We start from the raw sequence: 21,989 nt of genomic DNA, 5'->3' as shown, positions 1-21,989 counted from the left end.
CATCGACATCTCACAGAAGGTGCCAACAGTGTCATCTTCGCCCATCTCACTTTATTATTCTGCGCCGTAGGGAAAATCAAAGGTGGCCGGCGAGGAGCCCTCGCGCGTGCAAGTGCAGCGCAAGCGCGGAACGGCCGGCGTTGGATCACTACTAGATACCCGAGAGAAGCCTCAGGCGAACTTCGCCGAGGATCCCCGGAAAATGGCGCCCTATTTCCCGACGTCGCGCGCTCGGGTATGTACGCGTGTCCTTGGGCTTGTCCATCACGAAGCCGAGGAACTTCGCTTTCCAAATATGCTACAATCCCACGTTCATTCTCGTGCCAACTGCCAACGTGCCATCACCATCTCACAGTCAGTCACAAACAATGCCAAAGAAATCCAGAAATTAAGCCATTATTATTACAAAATAAAACAGGAATACTAAGAAGCACATAATAAACGCGACCGGGAAAAGGAAGAGAATTCTCCTCTGCGCCCGTTACTCCTCTCCCCCGCCTCCGCTCCTCGCCGCCGCGCGGCGCGGCGACGTCCTCGGCTAGGGTTCGCGGGGGCCCTCGCACCGCCTCCTCGTCGCGCGCGGCCCACGCCACCACCGCCGCAGCCTCCTATGTCGCTCCGATCCAGCGGCCGCCAGCTCTCCTTCGAGCTCCTCGCGGGCGACCTCACCGCCGACGACGCGGACGACACCTCCCCGCGCTCCCTGCCCGACACCACGTCCGACGGCCAGCGACGCCGCAGGCGCCGGTCCAAGCGCAAGCGCGGGTTCCGGAGCCCCCCGATCGAGGAGGCGGCCTCGGAGGGGGAGCAGCCGCGCGGGGAGGGCAAAGGCGACGCGGCCGCGCCGTTCAGGGTCCCGGATCTGAGGTCGTCGGCGGAGACGGTGTGCGAGAGCTCGGAGGCCGAGAGGTCCGCAGCGAGCTGCGTCACGTATGTGGGCGTGGAGCTGAGGCAGAGGAGCATATCTGGGAGCGCGAGGGTGGTTGCGGCGTCCGCGGAGGATGGGACCAGCAGCTGCGGCAGCAGCACGCGGGAGAGCGCCGCCGCGGCTGCTGTGGCCGTGGCGGATGTGGCGGCCGCGGCGTGGCGGCCTGAGGCGAATGGGGGCGTGAAGAAGAAGCTGGAGAAGGAGGAGTCGCTGGACTGGGAGAAGTACATGAAGGAGAACAGCACCATCCTCGGAGGTACAGATCCTGCTTCTCACTTAAAGTGATGTTCCTTTCACCAGTCCTGATTTTAGAGAACACATTGTAAGGAAATTCTCGATATGATTTTGCTCCATTTTCTGTCATATGAACAATGTAGGATGGTCTGTTTATGAATTTTGTATTGGGCTGTAAAGATGGCACAGCCTGGGATACTAGTTGTTTTGTTTTGTTTTGCTTTGCTCAAGGTCTGTTCTTGATGGGTTTTGTATATCTGACTAAATTTTGGAGATCTTGACCATAGAACAGAATAACGGATTTCGTGGAGCAATTTTCATTGCTGCGCTGTTCTTTATTTAGTTATAGTGGGTTATTGCATATTGATTAACAAATCCTAGATATGCATATTTAGGCCTGCTTTTAACCATTCCACTATTGGCCTATTGCAGAAGTCGAGCGCCTTGACAATTCACCATTGAGATACTTCCTTGGGGAACTGTATGGTGGCAATTCACTTAGAAGCACAATTGCAGTGGGTAATGAGAAAAAGCGACAGCGGGTGTACAACACTATGTTTCATGTCCCATGGAGATGTGAGCGGGTATGTATCTACACTTCTAACGGCGAATGTTGGAGTTTTCTAGATTATTTACCTTGCTTGGCTAGGCATTGCTGAAAATGAATTTGATATGCAAGAGTTATTGGCATTTCTGAAACCATTAACTCACCGTGTGTTTTTGACTGAACGATTATGAATGAATTCCTGTCCTGGTTATGGTATTCATAGGCAGAAATGGATATTGTTTCTGCCTTTCTGGGTAGTCACATGGACAAATGATAATCACATACGATCAATCAAACTCAAGATGTTTTCATGGATAATTATATTTCAAAGATCATGCAATATTTAGTTCTCAAGGAAGTTCGGAATGTATTATATCAAACATATAGTTGGTGTCAAGTTGCCAAAGTTAATAAAAGTACATGTTAATTGAAGAAATTTGGTAATGAGGCATTGACTTTGGACATAGATAGAAGTACAAGACTTTGGGCAATATAAGTAAATACTATATTTTTTACAAGGGTTGTTATATTCGTGTGAATCATGACGTTGATGGATAATTTAAGTCTGTAATTAGGTTGTTTAATTCTAAACAGAAATATATATTTGACAAAAGTTACAAAAAAAACTAGCTGGCATAAAATCTAGACAATCCCTTTTTTTTCATTTTATGTAAAGATAACTTATCAGAAGTGTCATGTCTCAATCCTCACATATTCAGCTGTTGGGTTGACATTGCTGTATCATCTATATCTAGATGTGTACTTAATATGTTTCAGGAGTTATTGCGCATTTGTTTGTGTGATCAGAGAGATGTTTGATTATGATAAAATGCTGCAGCTAATTGTCGCAGGATTCTTCGTCTGCTTGGATTCATTTTTGTCGTTGCTCACAATTATGCCTGCACGAATTGTTGTTACCATCTGGCGGTTGCTGAAAACCAGGTGGGTTTGCAGTTCTACTGTAAATTAGATGAAGTAATTGTAGTATTCTGATTATTTATTTCCTGAAAGAAATTTGGACTAAACTGACATTTAGAATGATATTGGCATTAGGATAGCATTCTGTGTTATATGATTGAAGATGCTGATTGTGCGTTACGTTGTCTTATATAATGTTCGCATAAAGTTACTATTAAGAATTTTAGCTACAATTTTTGTTGTCAATAATTGCACCTACTGGTATTAGGCATCGGTTCTGTGTCTGGTTGGAAAGCTTCTGCTTAAGCTAGCTATCAAAGTTCAAATCCACAATCTCACTCGTAGCTTTTCTTAGAAACTTATTTCTGTTGGATGTTTAACTCAACAAGGGGGGCCTTACTATATCTTGGATTTACAAGGATGATTTATTTTTGTACTATATTAATTTTTTAGAGAAGTTACATGTATTTTCGAGTTGACATAATCTCAGTTGAAAGGCAAAAGTATTTGTCTGAAAGAAATTGAGCTCCTTGTAAAGGACATGATTTAATTTGAGAGGAATATGCATGTTGTAATTACATAAATAGCCACCTGTTTCAAAGCAATACTCTGGCATATAATTTGTTTGCCTCTTTTCCAGTCAAGAGGCTAGTTCATGCTTTGTATAACCCATTGCCAATGTTAGCTTACTGGGTAGATTGCCTTTGATATGGATATTCTGAGCATTTATTATAGCTATCTTCACCAGTGCAAGGAACCACTCAAATTATGTACTATTTTTCGTCATCCTGTTCTGAACTTCTGAAGTTCTGATACTCTACACGTCTCTAGCCTTAGGTAGCTTCTCTACCATTGACTTGTGTTTACCAGTTTTTTCTTTAGAGCTTTTATACAAGCCACACTTTCCTGCAACATGTTGGATCATGTAATTATTTATCCAGTGTATTTTTGACAGGAAGTTTCTGCGGCCAAATGCTGCTGATTTATCAGATTATGGATGTTTTATAGTTCTAGCCCTAGGAGTTGCATCTTTGCAAATGATAGGTTGGTTTCTTATATTTGTTTTTTTTTCCTTGAACGTTTGGATAACCTACAAATAATCCACCCACAAATGATTCTTGTTTCTGTCAGATATTAGCTTAATTTACCATGTCATTCGTGGTCAGGGCACGATCAAGCTTTATGTGGTGTACAATGTACTAGAGGTGAGTAAATTGTTTATCCAAAGTATACATCTGTCATTGTTCATTAATAGTTGGTGTAGTTGACATGTGTTTTTGTTTTAGATCTTTGACAAACTGTGTCAATCATTCGGTGAGGATGTCCTGCAAGTTCTGTTCAACTCAGCTCAGGGGTTGTCAACATGCTCTACAGATAATGTGACATTTGAATTGATGCAGTTCCTTTTGGATGAGGCAATAGCCGTTGTTGCATTTGATATCCTTTTCTGCAAATTGCATCAGTTAATTTCTTGGTACTCACCATAGGTTAAGTTATTTGAATTCTAGCTTGTCAGTAGCTAATTTCCCTTCAATTTCACTCGAATAATTACAGTAATATGATTTTAAATGATATCAATATGCTCTAATTACATTGTAGATTTACTCTACTGCTGCGGTTTGATGTTAGGGAACATCTAGTTTTGAATTCCTTAACAAGTTAATACTTGTTCATTCATTTGTCTTGTTAGCTCAGGCTATCACCCTTTCAGCCTGTATTATTGCCCACAACAATGCATTATTGGCTCTACTGGTATCAAACAATTTTGCCGAGATCAAAAGCAATGTATTTAAGCGCGTTAGCAAAGAGAATCTTCATAATTTGGTATATTATGGTGAGTGTGCTTATGATTTTATCTACTCTATCATTCCAAACAATTTGCATTTGTACTCATTATGCTTCAGTCTTTGACTGCCCATCTACTTGCTGTTTTCACGACTTCGACCCCTTAGCCATGTCAAACGATGCTGAGTTGAACTTCATAATTAGTTTATCTGCATAGGCTTCTTTAGACATAACTGAACCACCTACAAATAACTTTGTGTCATTTATACCAATGTAAGGGTCAAAACAATTTATGCTACACAGAATCTAAAACAATTTATGCTACATAGAATCTAAGGACTAAGCTTCAAGCAGTAGTTTGAATTAAAATATTTTTCTCTACATTCAATTATCGTGCTGCTCTAATTTAGCAAGCTTCGTTTTCAATTTTCCGATCTTTACAAGCTTTTATTCTTGATAATTAATTCTCATGAAAATGATTCTTATTTTCTTGTAACATTGTAAATTGCAGACATCATCGAGAGATTTCACATCACAGCCTTTCTGCTATTCGTACTTGCTCAAAATATCTTGGAAGCAGAGGGTCCATGGTTTGATAGCTTCCTTATTGTAAGTTCGGTATTCTTCCATGATTATTATCTCTAATCCTACGTTTTTTTCAAAAGCGAACATTCTTTCAAGAATTTTGTTTGTTGTCACTGCAGAATGCGTCTTTGGTATTTTTGTGTGAAGTACTTATCGATGCTATCAAACATTCTTTCCTTGCAAAATTTAATGAGATAAAGCCGGTTGCTTATTCAGAGTTTTTGGAAGATCTTTGCAAGCAGGTGAGGTGCTAAAACTGGTTGCTAACTCCATATTATATTATGCTATTTTGATTCTATCTGAATTTCAGGCATAAGGGCTTGTGCCATTTGATACTTAAGATAGATGCTAAGCAACACTTAGGTACTTGATCGTCTAACAAAACTAGGTACTTGATTATCATGAAGTTGAAAGAACGTATATACACACGCAAAATTACAAAACGTTCAAATTTATTTGGTTACTTTATTACGGGTGTACTATTGTGGTGTTGCCTCCTTGATTTTTGTAATTCTCTGTTAGTGATTCTATAATGATACTCAGTGTTACTGCATTCTGTTAGGTACATTCCTCCAAACAGCAGTGTTTGCAAAATGTAATATATATTAGGATGCATTTACTTAAAAAGTTGACTTGTCGTTTGGACTGATGATTGACATGCATTGAACATTAATTTTCAGTATGTTCTGGTTCCTTCTTTCTTTTGGTTATCCCCGGACCCTGGGCATAGTTTAGCATACCAAAGTTTGTGGCATTGAAGTTTAATTGCCTAGAATTTCAATTTTCAACACATTAGAATATTATTCATTAAACCACTATTAATGTCCATATGCTGAAAATTCTCTACAGATTTTGAATGACAAACCTGATGACCGTCAGAAGGACTTAACATTCATCCCCCTTGCCCCAGCTTGTGTGGTAAGTACATACCCAAATATTCATGCCCTTATTCTGTCATATTATATTTTACAGATTACTTACATGAAAAAAATGCATTGTTTCTTTAGGTAATCCGTGTATTGACTCCAGTATATGCTACCCTCCTTCCTGCTGGCCCCTTTATTTGGAGAATATTCTGGATTTTACTTTGGTCAGTTCTGACCTATTTTATGCTAGCGATATTCAAAATACTGGTGGGATTGATACTGCGGTGCCTTGCAAATTGGTATGTAAATCTACGGCTCAAAAGGAAACAACATGTGGATTGACAAAATGGCACCACAATTCTGGTGCTATGGTTACAGCTCTGAGATCATCATTTTCTGTGGTGCATAAAGTACAGCAAGCACTGCAGCTGCTACTGAGTTATATATGACAGAAGTCTTGATAGTATAGTAAAGCACAGATGAATATTACAGTATATTCTTCTTCCAAGGTTTTGTCTATTCAAGGAACTACTTATAGTCCAATTTTGTGGTGTTTACAGTTTCTTTCTGACCTCTGTTTGTGCATAGCCTAGCTTCATCCTAAATTATTTGCCGCCACCTAGCAAAGATGTTCTGATCTGTCATGTAAGATGTTTGTACATTTCCTTTGGCAAAAAAAAGAAACATATAGTACTATCTCATACTAACACCAGCTCGATAAGATAATTCAATACAGCGTGTCTCTATGTGTGCTGGTACGTGTATTTGCGATTCTTTTCTCACATATTATATTTGTTCAAGATCCTTTTTTTCAATTTACTATCTAAATCTACTACTAGAATATTGTTATACTATAAAGGTGTACTTAAGTACTTGAATGTAGTTATAGTAACTAAACTTCCGTTATGATACTTAATTTTTTTTTGTATAATAATATACGGTTACAATATCTAGTACATATTTGAAATTGCGAAGGTACTTTCCATAACAAGTCTACACTAATATTTTTTATATTCATTTTGGGAACTGATGGTTGAAAAGTTTGATTGGATCTTAGCCAAAGAAAGAAGTGATTGTGAATGGTCCCCTCTTTTCTTTTAGACTAACTTTTTTTTACATCGATACGGTTTTCAGTATAAGCCTTTAATCATTGTTTCTTCTATGGTTTTTCAAAAAAAAATATTTTTTTCTATGCACTTGCCACCGAAAATCATCATATGGAAGTATCATTTACATGACAAATCTTAAACGCTTTCATACATCAATGATCAAAGCATCGAAAGTTTAACTGCACATACAACATCCCTAAACATTATACTGCGCTGCCCCTGTTGACTGCGAGCTTTATGGGACGAAGAGTGTTAGTACAGGAAGTCAGGAACGGAACTGGTTCGGAGGGATACGCGCGTCCTCTTGTACTGCTGCAGGGTCAATGAGATCTGCATGGCTTGAGGATGAGGCCAGCTGTTGTGTTGTTCTGTGTTGTTTTGACCTCGAAATTAGACACACTACTACGTCGAGTAGAATTGAGCGTGCGAACTGTGAACGTGTACACAAGGCAGCCGGGCATCTTCTACCTTCACTAGGAGTAGGAGCACCGAGACCGCCTCGGGAGAAACGTCCATCCTCGGCGTAACCCGCCGCAACCGCAAACCGGGGATGCCAAGTCGCCGGCGACGACCCGCCCCTCTCCTCCCGTTGCTTCCTTCTCCAGCAAACCGAGCGCGGATCGCGAGCAAAACACGCCGTTTTTACTCAGGGTCCGCCTGTTCGGGTCAGCATTCGCGCGGTGACCCCGTCCATGCTCACACATCACCTCGTGCGCGCCTCCTCCGGCTCCGACCAAGCGCGCTCAGCGAGAAGACGCTCGCTCGATCGGCTTCCTCCACGTCCGTCACGAGGATCCGCGTACGTGGACGCGTCCACCCGGTCGGGCGTCCCCCTCCGCCGCGCGCTCCTCTACGTCGTCCTCCTCGGCTCCAACCTCGCCACATTCCTCTTCTCCTACACTCCTGTGCGCCGCCCGTCACCTCCACGCCGGCGGCGACGAGGAACGTCCCCGTCCTGGAGCATCCGGAGTTCCACGCGTTCGCGGGGCCGCAAGCGCTGCCGTACGGGCGCGACCTCATCAGCCGCCCTGTCGGCGCCGGCGGCCAGCAACCCCTTACCCCACCCGAAACAAAATCTAATGGCGATCCGATATATAAAACACCCTAATCTTAATCAAAATATTACACAAATACTCCTATTTCGGATCGCGATTAATAGTCGCGATCCCATATTTTACACAAAACCCTCTATTCCGGATCGCGTAATCGCGATCCAAACCAGGGGTCTTTTTGTAAACTATTACATGAAAATGTTTTCTAAAAGACCCTCGTTACCTGGAAATTTTCACAAATAAGCTCCCCTCTCTAGACTCCCCTGCTCTCGGCGATCCGCCGAAGCCGTCGATGCCGCCCTCCTCCTCCCCGGCGGCGCCACGTGAGGACGCCGTCACCCCTCCCTCTCCTCCTCCACCTCCCGTTGCTTCCTTCTCCAGCAACCAAGCGCGGGTCGCGAGCAAAAACACTACCTTTTTATTCAGGGTGACCTGCTCCTGCTCCTTCCACCGGTTCGGGCCATCCATCCTCTTTGCTTCGCGCGCCTCCTCTTGCTCTTGCTCCTCCGGCTGCTCCGACCAAGAGCGCGCTCAACGAGGAGACGCTCGCTCGATCGGCTTCTTCAATGTCCGCCACGAGGGTGGCAGCGTACGTGGACCCGCCCCACGGCGTCCCCCTCCGCCGCTCGCTCCTCTACGCCGTCCTCCTCCTCGGCTCCAACCTCGCCACGTTCCTCTCCTCCTCCTCCTGCGCGCCGCCCGTCGCCGCCGCGCCGGCGACGACGACGGCTCCGAGGACCGTCCTCGTCCCGGAGAAGCAGCCGGAGCTCCCGCCGGAGTTCCACGCGTTCGCGGGGCTGCACATGTTGCCTTACGGGCGCAACCCAAACTGGGGCACCGCCGAGATGCGGCCGCCGGCGGGCCATCCGTGCCTGGCCTTCCCGGACCTGCTCGCCACCTTCATGTCGTACCCCATCAACGGCTCCTGCCCGACGACGAGCTCCCCGCGCAGCGGCTCCTCCTCCGCGGCTGCGAGCCCCTGCCGCCCCGCCGCGCCGCCCGACCCGGCGCCGCCGCTGCCGCTCCCGGACGCGCTCTGGTCCACGCCGCCCGACCGCTCCGTCCACTGGTCCGCCTACACGTGCAAGTCCTTCCGCTGCCTCGTCGACCGCGCGCGCTCCCCGCGGTTCGACGACTGCAAGGACTGCTTCGACCTCGACGGCCGGGAGTGCCGCCGCTGGCTCAACGCCACCGCCAGCGGCAAGAAGACGAAGAACAGCCCGCTCGACTTCTCCATCGACGAGGTTCTCGCGTCGGCATCCCCGCCGGGCTCTATACGGATCGGGCTCGACATCGGCGGCGGGTCCGGCACCTTCGCCGTGCGCATGAGCGAGCGCGGCGTGACCGTGGTGGCCACCACCGTGAACCTCAACGGGCCCTTCAGCACCGTCGTGGCCGCGCGCGGGGTCGTGCCGCTCTACGTGAGCGTCGCGGCGCGGCTGCCCTTCTTCGACAACACGCTGGACGTCGTGCACTCCATGCACGTGCTCAGAGGCTGGATGCCGCCCGCGGCGATGCAGTTCGCGCTGTTCGACGTGTACCGGGTGCTCCGGCCCGGCGGGCTGTTCTGGCTCGACCACTTCTTCTGCCGGGAGGAGGAGATGGCGGCGTACGTGGAGGTGGTGGAGAGCGTCGGGTTCGGCAAGCTGAGGTGGGTGACGAGGAGGAAGCTCGACAGGGGGGCGGAGAGGAAGGAGATGTACCTCTCGGCGTTGCTAGAGAAGCCGCTCAAGAACTCATGGCGACATCCATCGGACAACTCTTGACCAAAGGACGATGTGCGATAAAAATGTCACTGTGGAAGTTGTGAATCTGCTATGAGCTATGAGCTGAAGAGGTTTCACTTGATTTTTGTTTGTGTTTTTGGTTTGTGTCCTAGGTTAACTATTTTAGTTAAGTTTATCGCTGTCCAAGTGTTCTAATTATAACTGTTTTGTTGATGCCATGTTGGAAAAATCTTGAAGCAAGCTCATATGAAAATGCAGGAATTAATGAATCAGCAACAGTGTACACCAATTACATATATTGATAACTCATTAGTTTCTAATCCGAATATGGAATGTTCTATAGCACAAATATTGCAATCATTGCAAAAGGAAAAGGGAAGTAGTATACAAACAAAAAGATAATGCCGGACACTATTTACATAGCATTCGGAATACCCGTTGAAACACTATAATTACGGCTATCTGCTGACTGAAACTTTACAGTGTCATTTACACGCAAAAAATAGAAACCAGTTTTCCAGTACGCTCTCTCGACTGAAAACATAGGAGAGCGAGCCGGCACATGTACGATACATACACTCAGGCAGTCAGGCTCTGAACTTCTGAAGCCGTCCACTAAAATCCAGTGGAGACCAATAGAAGGAATTCCATAAGCTGGCACCAACAAAATCTGACGTGGCAAGAGAGGACAATAGATTTGACCAAAGACACCATGCTAAATTATCACTGCATCTTAAGCAAAGCATATTGCATAGCTTTCAGAACAGCTTTCTCCAAGCATAATCAAATTCTGCAGAGCTTGTCGGGTTGCTCTTGCCCGGGTGCGTAACTAGAATTCCTCATGACTGATGCTCTGACCTGTGCAAATATTTGAACTGTAAAGGTTTACAGTAGATAGACAAAAGGTGATGAATGGATTGATGGATTACAATTATCCTAGCTAGTTTAGGAATAGTTATTACATTACAGTAGCAACTTAATGACGCATTAGAATTTGCACACAAGAAAAGGAACCATTTGTATATATTGACTACCAGGGAAGCTCATTTGTGTAAGATTGCAGTGTTAAACTTCAAACACTAATAACAATGACGGCATTGTCAACTGGAAAGCTCACAGCACGATATTATGACAAGACCCTTAGGACAACCAGCCCAGAGTAGGATAATGGACAAGACCTTAGGAACTTTACTGTTCTCAGTGATGAGATAGTGAATAGTCAGGCTGTGGGATAATACCATACTCAAGCCGATCATAGTGACAATGCGCAACTTTCATGGCAGTATATGAGGAGCCATATGATGATCCAAACCTTACAACCGGAAGGCAAAACAACTATTGTGTTCAACTCATGGCAAAATAATCAGAAACAGTCAGGTGGCCAATCATCCATCAATATATATACTAATGCACAATTAAGTATTGATCTGTCAATGTGCAGTTCGAGTGTATACCTGGATCATGGCCATATTATCGACGTTTCACTGAGTTTGCTCCTCTAACAGCCTTAATTTGCTGCGATTCTCTAAAGCAGACAAAATGCACCAATGTCTGTCCATTTGGATAAATTGCGAAAGCACTATTTGCAATGCGTTTATGACAAAGAGAACACATGCTATTTCCATCAATCTTGACAACAGCTTGACGCCGTTTGTACAGATCCTCCTTTACCTGACGCATTAAGAATATAGTGAGGAAAGAACATTAATTGTGCACGCAACAAATCTAATTGGTAAATGATAACAGTTGCCCAAGAACTATTATCATAAAAAATAAGTATGTAGACGTAATACTCTGCTATGGCATATATGACGAGAGACATGATGAGACAAATGGTATACATGATGGTAGGGAGGGAGGGAGGAACACGTGATGAGGTACATCTGTAAATATCGCGCTTCTAACTTAACTGGCATTTTTATGTTTACATGTGCACAAAATGACTAATGTTATCATTATGTCACTAAATTTTGGAGATGCATACTAGATAGGGAAATTGTCATGGATCTGACCGGTCCAGCAGCAGCAGGGCGCACCAGGGCTGAGGCTGCCCTACCTGCATCGACCGATCCAATCTATAAAAGGATTCCATCCCTAACCATATTAGGGGTCAAATCAAGAGGTGAGATAAAACCAGAGGGATCTAATCAATTGGGATCAAGCAAGCAACAACAACAACAACAACTTAGCCTTTTGTCCCAAGCAAGTTGGGGTAGGCTAGAGATGAAACCCACAGAAAACAAGAATAAGAAACACAAAAAGGGCACAAGCCAAAGGAAGAGTTAGGGGTTAAACAAAAAGTAACAAAGGTCACGGTTCAGGTACGTTAATTGCTAGTCTCCAAGCGCTCCTATCCATAGCTAATTCCTTAGCGATATTCCACTCCTTAAGGTCTCTCTTAACCGTCTCGTCCCAAGTTAGTCTAGGTCTACCTCTACCTCTCTTTACATTATCGCCCCGCTTTAAAACTCCACTACGCACCGGCGCCTCGGGAGGCCTCCGTTGTACATGTCCAAACCATCTCAACCGATGTGGAATTGGGATCAAGCAAGGAATAGAGGAATTTCCTCACCGCTGCCCCCCAATGCCTACCACTCCCCTGCATCTCCTCTTCCTACGCCGCACACCCCCTCATCCTCCATCGTCAGCAACCCATTCCCAATCCCTCGCCCTACGACCACTTTCAGTTACAAGTTACAACCTCCGCAACCCCACTCTCTACCAACCAGCCCCCTGACAGAGGTTTGCATAAAGGGGCAAATCCGCACAGCAAGCTAACTTGAAAATGAAGCATCATTTTTATAGGAGAATCTCACAGGCCAGCATCTTTTATAGCATATAGTTAGAAACCTTGACAACAAGAGTGAAAAGGCTACAACAGAATGCCAAGCTACCTGCAGGTTTGCACGGAAAATCAAGTTTTTGATAACCAAATAATTGCGTAGATGTTCACTAGAGTTCCGCAATAGTGGCTCAAGAAATGATACAAGATCCTGCAAATGTTCACATTAGATAATTAGAATCTTGATGGGAAATTAAACAGCTGAAGCAATCAATACTGGAACATAAGCATCAGAAGCTGCAATTGTGTTCTTTTCTAAAAAGGCATAACTATGCCTCTTGCATGAGTCTGGATGACACCAGAGTTATCCCGTCTATGCAAAAATTAGAACAATATCACATCAAAACATCTTCCTTATTAAAAACTTCAAAACAGAAATAATGCATATAATAGCTTGTCCATTCCTACACACAGAAAGTACAAAGATATCCTAGTTTATTAACCCTACCCGCACAATATTTTGACATATTCTGGGTAGGAGCAATTTCCTTGCTACTCTCTCTCAATTCACATAAGTGCATTACATCATGCTACATAGTAAGTGACATTAACACAGGACACGCAGGGAAGAAACTCAAATCTGGATGGCTTGGAGTGAAGCAATTCAAAATTTGGGCGGCATGGTGTAAAAGTGGACTTATTCGATGGCAAATAGTTAATTATGAACTTCCATTTATTCCAGAAGTGAGCAGGATCAAAAGATACCTTTCACAGTATACAAAAAAAAAATACCTGGAGTTTAGTGTCTCTTGGTAACAGCCTAAGAGCCTGAGAGCCATTTATTCTGTCCCACCGTTGGCTTAACAGTTCCAGTGCTTCATTCAACATTATAGGGCCTCCATCACTTGCATCATCTCCATCGCCGTCGCTTCTGCCACTATCTGTCCCACTGGGGCTAAAGCGTATCTCATCAGCCCCTTCAATCTCAACAACCTTTTTACCTGTGCGGCCCCCTTTGAACTTAGCAGAGCTAGACTTGTGGATTCCAGGGTACTGTGATGCCACTGGAATAATTTTCTGTTCAAATTCCTTTTCAGCTTTTCTTGGATTCAGATAAATTTGTAGAAGATTAAAATAGATATTTGACTTGGATGGTTGTTGTGCTCCCTCCTCATAAACACGGTCACAATATGCAACTGCTCGCTCTGGCATTTGGAGCTGCAGTGGTAAACAAGATATTCTGGGTAACCTAAAAACTAATATTTAACCAGAACTCAATAATGCCAATGGATCAGGGCGCACAAAAAGCAATGGTACCTTGTGAACATACAGAGAGAGTGCACGGAGGTGTTGATTTATTTTCCCATACAATATGGCACGCTCCTCGAAAAGAGCATCCTGGGGAAGGCGCTTAAGGAGTAAGTCTGTATTGTAACCTGAATTATTCTCTAATGTAGATATTAACTTCTTCCTTGTTGCGGAATATGTTTTCTCTGTCCAGTTTCCCTCTTCCTTCAGAATATTATACCAATCAATAACTTCAGAAAGGTACAGTTGCACCTTCAGATCAGAAGATTCCAAGTCAGAACATCATTAAGTCCATGCACTAGAACTTTAATGTGGACTTCATATGGTCAGATTAAGGAAACAAAATCATTTAAGCAGCGTGAAATGAATTGATTATACATGAAATTTTCCATATACTAATGCAGTAACAATTAAAAATGTGTGCATACCAGCTCATTTTGCAGGTTAGGATTGATCCCAGTTTCACTCATTGAGAGCATTAATTCTAAGTATGTTGACTGCAAATTTGGAGCATGTTGCTTCAGATATGAATTTACCAAATCTGCCGGAACATTTTCAGACAAAAAGAGCTCAATAGTTTCTGATGGATTGCGTTCAAGGACGTACAAGGAAGATTCTAAAACCAGCATTGGATCAGATCTACAAAGGGGCTGCAAATGAAAAGGCAATATCAAATCAGCCGTATAAAAATGTTACATGGCATGAAACATGATGATTTCAACGTATCAAGGCAAAGATCCAAATGATAACACTGAAAAACATATCAAGCAATACAAATAGAAAAACATCAGTGTGCAACAAGTTTTGCCACAATGAGCAATTCTTGGATGACAGCAAAAGCATGAAACAGGACATGATAAAACATAAAATAGCAATAAGAAATAAGTGATTATATCTGATCTTACCACATATCAATTAAAATTTCAATCACATAAACTTCACAGCCTACTAATCTAAGAAGCGTCATCGTGCAGTAGAATATAACCACACAAAAGTATGTAGAGTTCAACTAGTGAATATGGATTGCACTTTGAATTAATGTTTTAACAGTGCCTTCGTGTCTAATATGCTACACCCTCTGCTTCGCTATGCTTGTCCACAGCCTTGGGAGGATATGTTTCTCCATTGAGGATATAAGGCCTTATTACAATTTTTACACTCCCTGCCCCTAATCAAGTGCTTTGAAAGAAGAATACCTGTATTTATTTCATAGGGGCATGTATGGCCATTTCACACTAATTTTTTTCTTGGAACTGATATTTCCATGGTTAGTGTGTATTGTGTGCATGGACAAACATAGCAAAACAGAGGGGGGCAATAACGTGTCAAAATAGCAACATATTTATGCATGAATCCATCTAGCTCACATATGCAGTTGTTATCAGGATAAATAGAACACCATGCAATAAGGCATATAAGATTTCGGCTGAAACTGGATATTTCTCATAGGTTTGTTTACGCGACAAGCAATATCAATTAAACACTAGCAAAGGAAAAATAAATGGTACCCTGAGATATTCAATGATCATGTGAGGGTTAAATTTTTTATTAAAATCTGTATTCTCCATCTCAGATTTTGATTTTTCAACTAACTGATTGAGCAGTTGGAGAGCTTCACGGTGCATTTCATTGCTTTTATAGAGCTCAAGTAACACCATATATTCACTCCTCTCCTTCAAAAACTCTTCGCATATCTTCAGATCACAGTAATTAAGTCCTTTCAGCAATTCTATTGCCCCTGATGACTGCCCAGTAAGAATAAGAGCTTGAAGCAGAGAAGTATCGAGTACAGTTGCCATTTCTCTAGCAATAGAGCTAGTATGTGTCTGAGCTCGTTTCTGAAAACAAAAAATAAAGTACAACAATTACAGACAACGTTGTAATTAACATATACTGTCTTAAATTTGCAATCTTCTGTACAATTGAAAAGGCACCATGCACACTGACAAGCATACAACCCAGAAGATTTCGGATGTAGTATCCTGATTCCTGACAAGAAACCTACAGCAATATTTTCCTTGGTACCAGAATGAAATTCATTACAAACCAAGCAAGTGTCCATGATATTTACAATCGGAAGTGACCCAGTTTAGCTCAGTTTATCATGTTTTCATGATAAATGTAAGTATCATCCCAATTTAGCTAATGGATAAACAGAAATATGCTTAATTTGTTCCATTCTTAATTTACACTGAACTAAGACACTCAATCACCCATAGAGTTTGATAAATCAATCTAGAGACCTGCCAAATGCCCAAGGAATGAAGCTCCCAGATCCTTTTTTTTCAAAAATAAATAAATAAATAAATACTTTACTCTGCCCAGGGTCCTAAAATGAATCCCGTTATAGAAAAAGAAAAGGTATAGTACCAAGAGCAATAAACAATAGTGTGAAATCAAACTTGGATTCAGACTAATTCTAATGTCAAAAATCATTCAGTCTCAAATAACATGCAAAAGGATATAAACTTTATACCTTCTTTAGAAAGACAAAAATCAGCTCCTAGTTTATTCTATTTTGTATATATTAGTTTCTAATTCATGCACTTTTCCACATCTGTCACTATTTGCTGCTAATTTTTGCAGAAAGACCAAAAAAAAATGAAAAGTGGCTACCTTGTTCGGCTTCTTTGGCTTATACGGCTCAGACAATATTAAGCTGTGGTGCACAGCTCCAGAGACCACCTCCTCTGTTACTTCAGCCGTTGCTCGCTCAATTATTCCACTTCTTTTCTTCTGCAAATACTTCACAAGGGCAACTAGAGCATTGTGACTCATTTTCTTTGCCTCCAATGGAGATTTATCATCTGATTCATGGAGCTGTAACGAGTATGATTCCATCTCATCTGTCACGTCAGAGGATTCTGTTGCTAATTCGGGCATGTCCAGCAGCTTGTCATGTTCACCTATAATATGTGTTTGAGGCAGAACAATAGATGGGTACAGAGATAACACATAAGTAATGTCCACATGTGAATCTGAAAACTGTTCCATTGCCTCCTCATACCTCCCACTATCAAACAAAAAGTGCCCATATCTAGTTCACAAAATCAAAAGGATAAGATGCCATTTAGTTATGTCAATAGAACAAAAGAATAACAAAACGAGAATGCTAAATTTGCTTCAAGCATCAATGTAGAAGGCTCCACACACATACTTCAATTCTAGACTCAATACTGAACCAATAAAAAATTGGTGAAAGGTTCACTGAGATTAACAAGAAAACCCTTTGAAACAGACCTCATTTTAATTTTCCAACATCATTCATAATTTTTTCACTTCGATGCGGTATAGTCTACAGAATATGTATCGCCATGAGTGAAAACCTTATCAGAGGGATCTTTGCCATGGGTGACAAATTAGAGAATTTATGTTAACCGAAGCTTCAGCCAAATTTTTCTTCGGAGGATGAGAACTTTCAATCTAAGGGCGTCAAGCGTAATATATTAGCAAATTTCTACAATTGTATAAGCTAAAGTGAATTTCTGATTACCTAGTATGATATACATGCTGATGCTGCATACCAGTCATACTAAAACAAAATAATAGGCAAATTTATTTACCTAGGTGTACATGATTACATCAACTCTATCAGAACAGTTTTTATTACACGAACATGTGCATCCCCAAAGAAAAATCATGCTATTCTATAGTACTCAGTCAGTGGGAGTGTGGGACACATAAAGTCCAGGGAGATAATAATGTTATAAGGAGCGTGTAGGCAAAGATATGGATTCATTTGCTGAGTTTCACATGTCGGCTGATTGCATGTTAATTGAAAATGCAGAGTATTATCCTCTGAAGTGCTTGGAATTGCTTGAATAAAGAGAAAAGGCATACATAACAACTCGTATTATGTAGTAACAAATATAGAAAAGCCAAATGACCTATAATTTGGAACGGAGGGAGTATTGGACAATTCAAACATACCTAATGTCACTAGATTCCGTACCAGTATTATTGTCACATTTCTTTTCAACTGGAAAATCTGAGCATACCTTATGTGTATTGAGCTTTCCTTTGCAGCTCGTAAATTTGAATCCTCTGGTGGAAGTAGCTTACACAATGCTAGTGCCTCCTCAAATTCTCCAGAAGCGGTCAATTGCACTATCTGTAGAGCAAATATGAAAGAGTGTACATTTAAGAACTAATGCTGAGAACAACCACAAACAATCGAGAAAGATAATTTAACAGTTACGTGAACTTTCCAGGCATTCCTTACAAATGTAAAAGGCCTCAACACACCATAATCTACTGGATAAAATTTGAGATGGCCTATGACCAGAAAACGGGTATAAACACAGGTACATGGTATGGTTTTATAGATGATGCAGTTGGTCTTTATTTTTACTCATATAAACAGTTAATTTTGAATAATATAAAAGATAAAATAATTAAAGCAATTCTTCTGACAATTTTTGCTGTAAATTATTTCTCTTGTATCTAAGCAAATACGATTTGTTGAGTAACAAAGTGAAAACAGGTTTCTTCAAATTCTGGATCTTTAGAACTTCATGAGTGCAACAGTGCACTTTCTGTATCAATGATGAGCATGGCTGCCAAGCTTTGCATGTAAGGTCTAGGGTATCAAAAGTCTAAAGGGCACCTTACCATCCATAGTTCTAGCATCATACTGATTAAAACTGGAATATGAAACTATTGAGCTACTCTCAAATATCACCCACTTAACTTTGGTCGTTTAATCGTTCATCTCTTATTTAACTAAAAATCACTATGTCAGGTACTCAGGTTTGATTATATAATACATTATTAGCTATTAATTGATCTAAACAATGGTTCTTAAAATACTTATTATTAGTGGCACGCCAAACTTGTTCTATAAATAGAATTGCAATTGCAACATGAACATTCTCAAAAGGAATAGGAGGAAAGGTAAATCCACAACCACAAAGCATGATACTACATCTGTCATACATACCAAGGTCTCTCATATTGCACCTGATCTTAATATCTTATAATGGTTAGCATCACTAACAGAGTAATAGCATTACTGTATTTAGCTTGAGATGGACAAAATTATAAATATGGCACGGGCCCAAATAATGCGCACCACCATACTCATCATAATGAATAAACTGAAGTAGAATACCTGAGCACCAATAGGAACAGGCAACAAACCACAAACAGAGTTAGATAGTGCAGCAAGTATACAGTTGCCAGTTTGTACAAGCCTTTGAACATCACGGAGCACAACTGTCTGAACCAATGCATTGGGTGCCCTAAGAGACCGTATCTGAAATAGTATCAAGTCAGGAAACTTATTAGTATGATATTATTCTTACCACTAAATATACTAGATAAATAGATAGAAATCACTTACCTCAACATGCCTTGGCAGGCGTGCCACAGCATATGGTCTATGTATAACGACAGAAGCTGGTGTGTCTGACCAAATTATTCTGCCGTCTTGAATAAGTTTTCCATTTTGATCAACAAATACCCCAATGTTATCCTATATAAACATAGAAAGTACTCAAGCACAATACTAAATAAGAAAGAACAAAGGAATTCTTCGAGAAGCTAATAAAGTGTTAGAATCTCGATGACTTCAAGAGATATTCATACAAAAAATATTTCATTCGAATATTTCATTCGGTATACTGTTGCACTGATCGCATTGGAAAAGATTCTAACTAGCGGCAATGTTATACTGGTGTATATAAAAGCTAAGGGTCTTCCCATCAATTTTGACAGAAACATTTCAGTACTTCACACGATAAGATTCTCCTGTCCTTGACTTAGAAAGTGGAAATAAGTCTGTTTTTTTCTCGAAGACACAGAGAGCTGCATTTCGTTTCATTAAGAGGACAGAAAAAAAATGCAATGGAAGGGTCATAAACCCTCCCGAAACACATCCACGCTCACACTAAAATTTACAGGACCAGATAAATAAGTCCATTTTTAGAACAGCTGCTTGATTCTTCGCTTAAAGCATAGAGAACGTTGTCACTTTTTTAACAAAAAAACATAATAAAAAGATTTGTCATCTGACAGTTTCATGAAATGATATAGATATCAGACACAGCATCACAAAAAATGAAGTATTATACCTTGCCAAGGAGCAGCTCCCCAGTAGGAAGAGGTACAACTAAAGGAGGAGCGATCCTCCCAGAAGAAAACACTTCTGTTAGTGCCCCAGTCATGCTGTTTATTATCATATACTCCCTCCTAATTCCTAGGCATATGTTGTCACCGCACCAGGCCATTGATTTTAAAATATCTGGTACTCCAAATTCCTTCACTTCAACAAATTCTCGCCCACCTGAAAAACAGAAATAGAGAACCATTCAGAGTGATATTATTGCAATAAACAATTCTCATGGTCTAGAAAAATTATTATCTTTGTCAACTTATCATTGTTATACAAGCTTACATAAATCCATCAACAGGTACCATACGGAACCAACATTTACAGGCATAAGGCAACCTCTATTCTTATTTTGATGCACCAAATTCTGGTAAGCAGACATATGTATTGTTCTCTACCTGCACTTGGGACAAGGCCAAGCAAAACTTTTTGTATAGACCATTTCCCCACTAGTAGTTTCAAGAAAATAATGTGTATAAACGTCAGAAGCTTTCTCAAATTTCAAATGCAGATACAATCAGAAGCACTGCCTGCCACACAAAAGTTTTAAAAGTAGATGGATTTCCATGAAACATATATTCTGTTGTCTCAAGATTACTATGTGCACATTAATAACGTGGAACAAGAATATTATACCTATTGGTTATTATATAAATATATCAGGATAGAAAAATAGAATCACAACAGCATTGTGCCAGGGTTGTAATGTAATTGGCATGGCAAGTGGGCATGTAAAAGGAGTTACTAACTACAATGTAATCCCTCCATTTTAGAATATATGGCTGAACTAATTAGGTTGTCCTAAACATCATGTATTTAAAAACAGACTGGAACACAGTTCGAAAGAGAAAATTTGACCGATCAGTGTGAAGTTCAAAACTATTCACTACAGGCTTCCAACTTAAACCGATTCACTAATTGAATTCCTTCAATGTTGCATCACTAGAACTGCATCTACTCAGTTATATGCCAGTTTTACCTCTTAACCCAAACACAGTTGATTTGAAATTCGCACTTGACAACCCCAAAATATCCCCATTACCAATCTCCAATTGGAGTGCTATCAAACCCAAATCGATCGAATGGTCAACCCCGTGGCAAAAACGGAAAATCGCTATATTCATAACAAGCAAATAGCCAGTGCAACTGAATTCTCACTGTCGAGGCGGAAGACGGTGAGGCGCTTCTGTCGACCGACGGCGAGGAGGCCCCGCCGGTCGTCCCAAGCGAAGACGTTGGCACCCTTTGTCTTGTTAGAGACGACGGCGACGGTCTCGAGCCCAGGGAGGCGGTGAAGCGCGACCCATTCGGAGAGCGAGAGCAGGAGGTCGCGGCTGGCGCTGACCTCCATGGCCAAGGGCGGGCGCCGCCAGAACCGCTGCTCGTGCCGCTCGAGCGCGTAGGGCCCGTCCCGCCGGATCTCGCCGCCGCCTTCGGGGGAGGAGTCCGGCGAGGAGTAGATGCGCAGGGAGCAATCGGAGCCCCGGAGGAAGCCTTCGGAGTCGGAGGCCGCGACGAGGAGCTTCCCGGCGTGGGAGGCGACGGCCTCGATGCGGCCCGGCACGCCGGCCACCAGCTCGACCGCATCGTACGCGCTGTGCACCATGGCCGGCGGGCGCGATCAGGGGGGGCGGGCCCCCAACGGTGGTGCTAGATGGCCGCCGCTGGCGTCCGTCCGGCGAGGGAAGAGGGGCGCGCTTCGAGTCGGAGGGTGGAGGTCGAGATCGTGTTATGAGTTGGCCAGAGCCCAGAGGACGGGCGTATACGGTTCGACGCACAGCTACGTATGGAATACGGGCACATACGTCCTCCACGGCTCCACATACGTACGTGTAAACAGGTTAATTGGATGTATGCTATTGTAATTTTCCCGGTTTTACAATATGCTTTTATTATTTACAATATTTGAATCGTGCAAATAAAATTTCACATATCCTCAAGATATGTTATTATTTTACCTTCTTCCATGCATTTCGAAAAAGTTATATGTTCATGTCTTCTTCCTTTCTCTTGCTCTCTCAACATGGCATTCGCCTTTG

At 42.3% G+C, this 21,989-nt stretch overlaps 2 protein-coding genes and 1 pseudogene across 3 annotated transcripts; 2 read left to right on the top strand and 1 right to left on the bottom strand.

Moving 5' to 3' along the window:
• The first annotated feature begins 422 nt into the window (after nucleotides 1-422).
• On the top strand, nucleotides 423-6,594 carry LOC112877959 (protein POLLEN DEFECTIVE IN GUIDANCE 1). Its single transcript, XM_025942332.1, has 11 exons — nucleotides 423-1,184; nucleotides 1,595-1,746; nucleotides 2,548-2,651; nucleotides 3,583-3,671; nucleotides 3,759-3,832; nucleotides 3,914-4,064; nucleotides 4,294-4,461; nucleotides 4,924-5,021; nucleotides 5,117-5,239; nucleotides 5,847-5,915; nucleotides 6,005-6,594. Exons 1-11 carry the CDS (start codon nucleotides 611-613, stop codon nucleotides 6,203-6,205), a joined length of 1,803 nt encoding a protein of 600 aa, XP_025798117.1. The 5' UTR covers nucleotides 423-610; the 3' UTR covers nucleotides 6,206-6,594.
• Nucleotides 6,595-8,827: 2,233 nt separating this feature from the next.
• Nucleotides 8,828-9,946, top strand: LOC112874635 (annotated as a pseudogene).
• Nucleotides 9,947-10,045: 99 nt separating this feature from the next.
• LOC112874634 (vacuolar sorting protein 39) lies at nucleotides 10,046-21,705 on the bottom strand. 2 transcript variants are annotated; one of them, XM_025938073.1, is made up of 13 exons: nucleotides 21,109-21,705; nucleotides 19,913-20,124; nucleotides 19,183-19,314; nucleotides 18,952-19,095; nucleotides 17,840-17,952; nucleotides 16,458-16,878; nucleotides 15,350-15,679; nucleotides 14,270-14,491; nucleotides 13,851-14,093; nucleotides 13,326-13,751; nucleotides 12,646-12,744; nucleotides 11,206-11,422; nucleotides 10,046-10,609 (listed from the first exon to the last, which is right to left on the bottom strand). In XM_025938073.1, the coding sequence occupies exons 1-12, from the start codon at nucleotides 21,554-21,556 to the stop codon at nucleotides 11,222-11,224; spliced, it is 2,991 nt and encodes a 996-aa protein (XP_025793858.1). In that variant the 5' UTR covers nucleotides 21,557-21,705; the 3' UTR covers nucleotides 10,046-10,609; nucleotides 11,206-11,221. The 2 variants fall into 2 exon arrangements, with proteins under 2 accessions (XP_025793858.1, XP_025793859.1); XM_025938074.1 differs by having other exon boundaries at nucleotides 10,046-10,626; nucleotides 21,109-21,556.
• Nucleotides 21,706-21,989: the final 284 nt, after the last annotated feature.

This window comes from Panicum hallii, chromosome 9 (genome assembly GCF_002211085.1).
Source record: "Panicum hallii strain FIL2 chromosome 9, PHallii_v3.1, whole genome shotgun sequence".
NCBI classification, from domain to species: Eukaryota; Viridiplantae; Streptophyta; class Magnoliopsida; order Poales; family Poaceae; genus Panicum; species Panicum hallii.
Note: the sequence above shows the minus strand (reverse complement) of the source record. Positions and strands in the feature narration are given on the sequence as shown.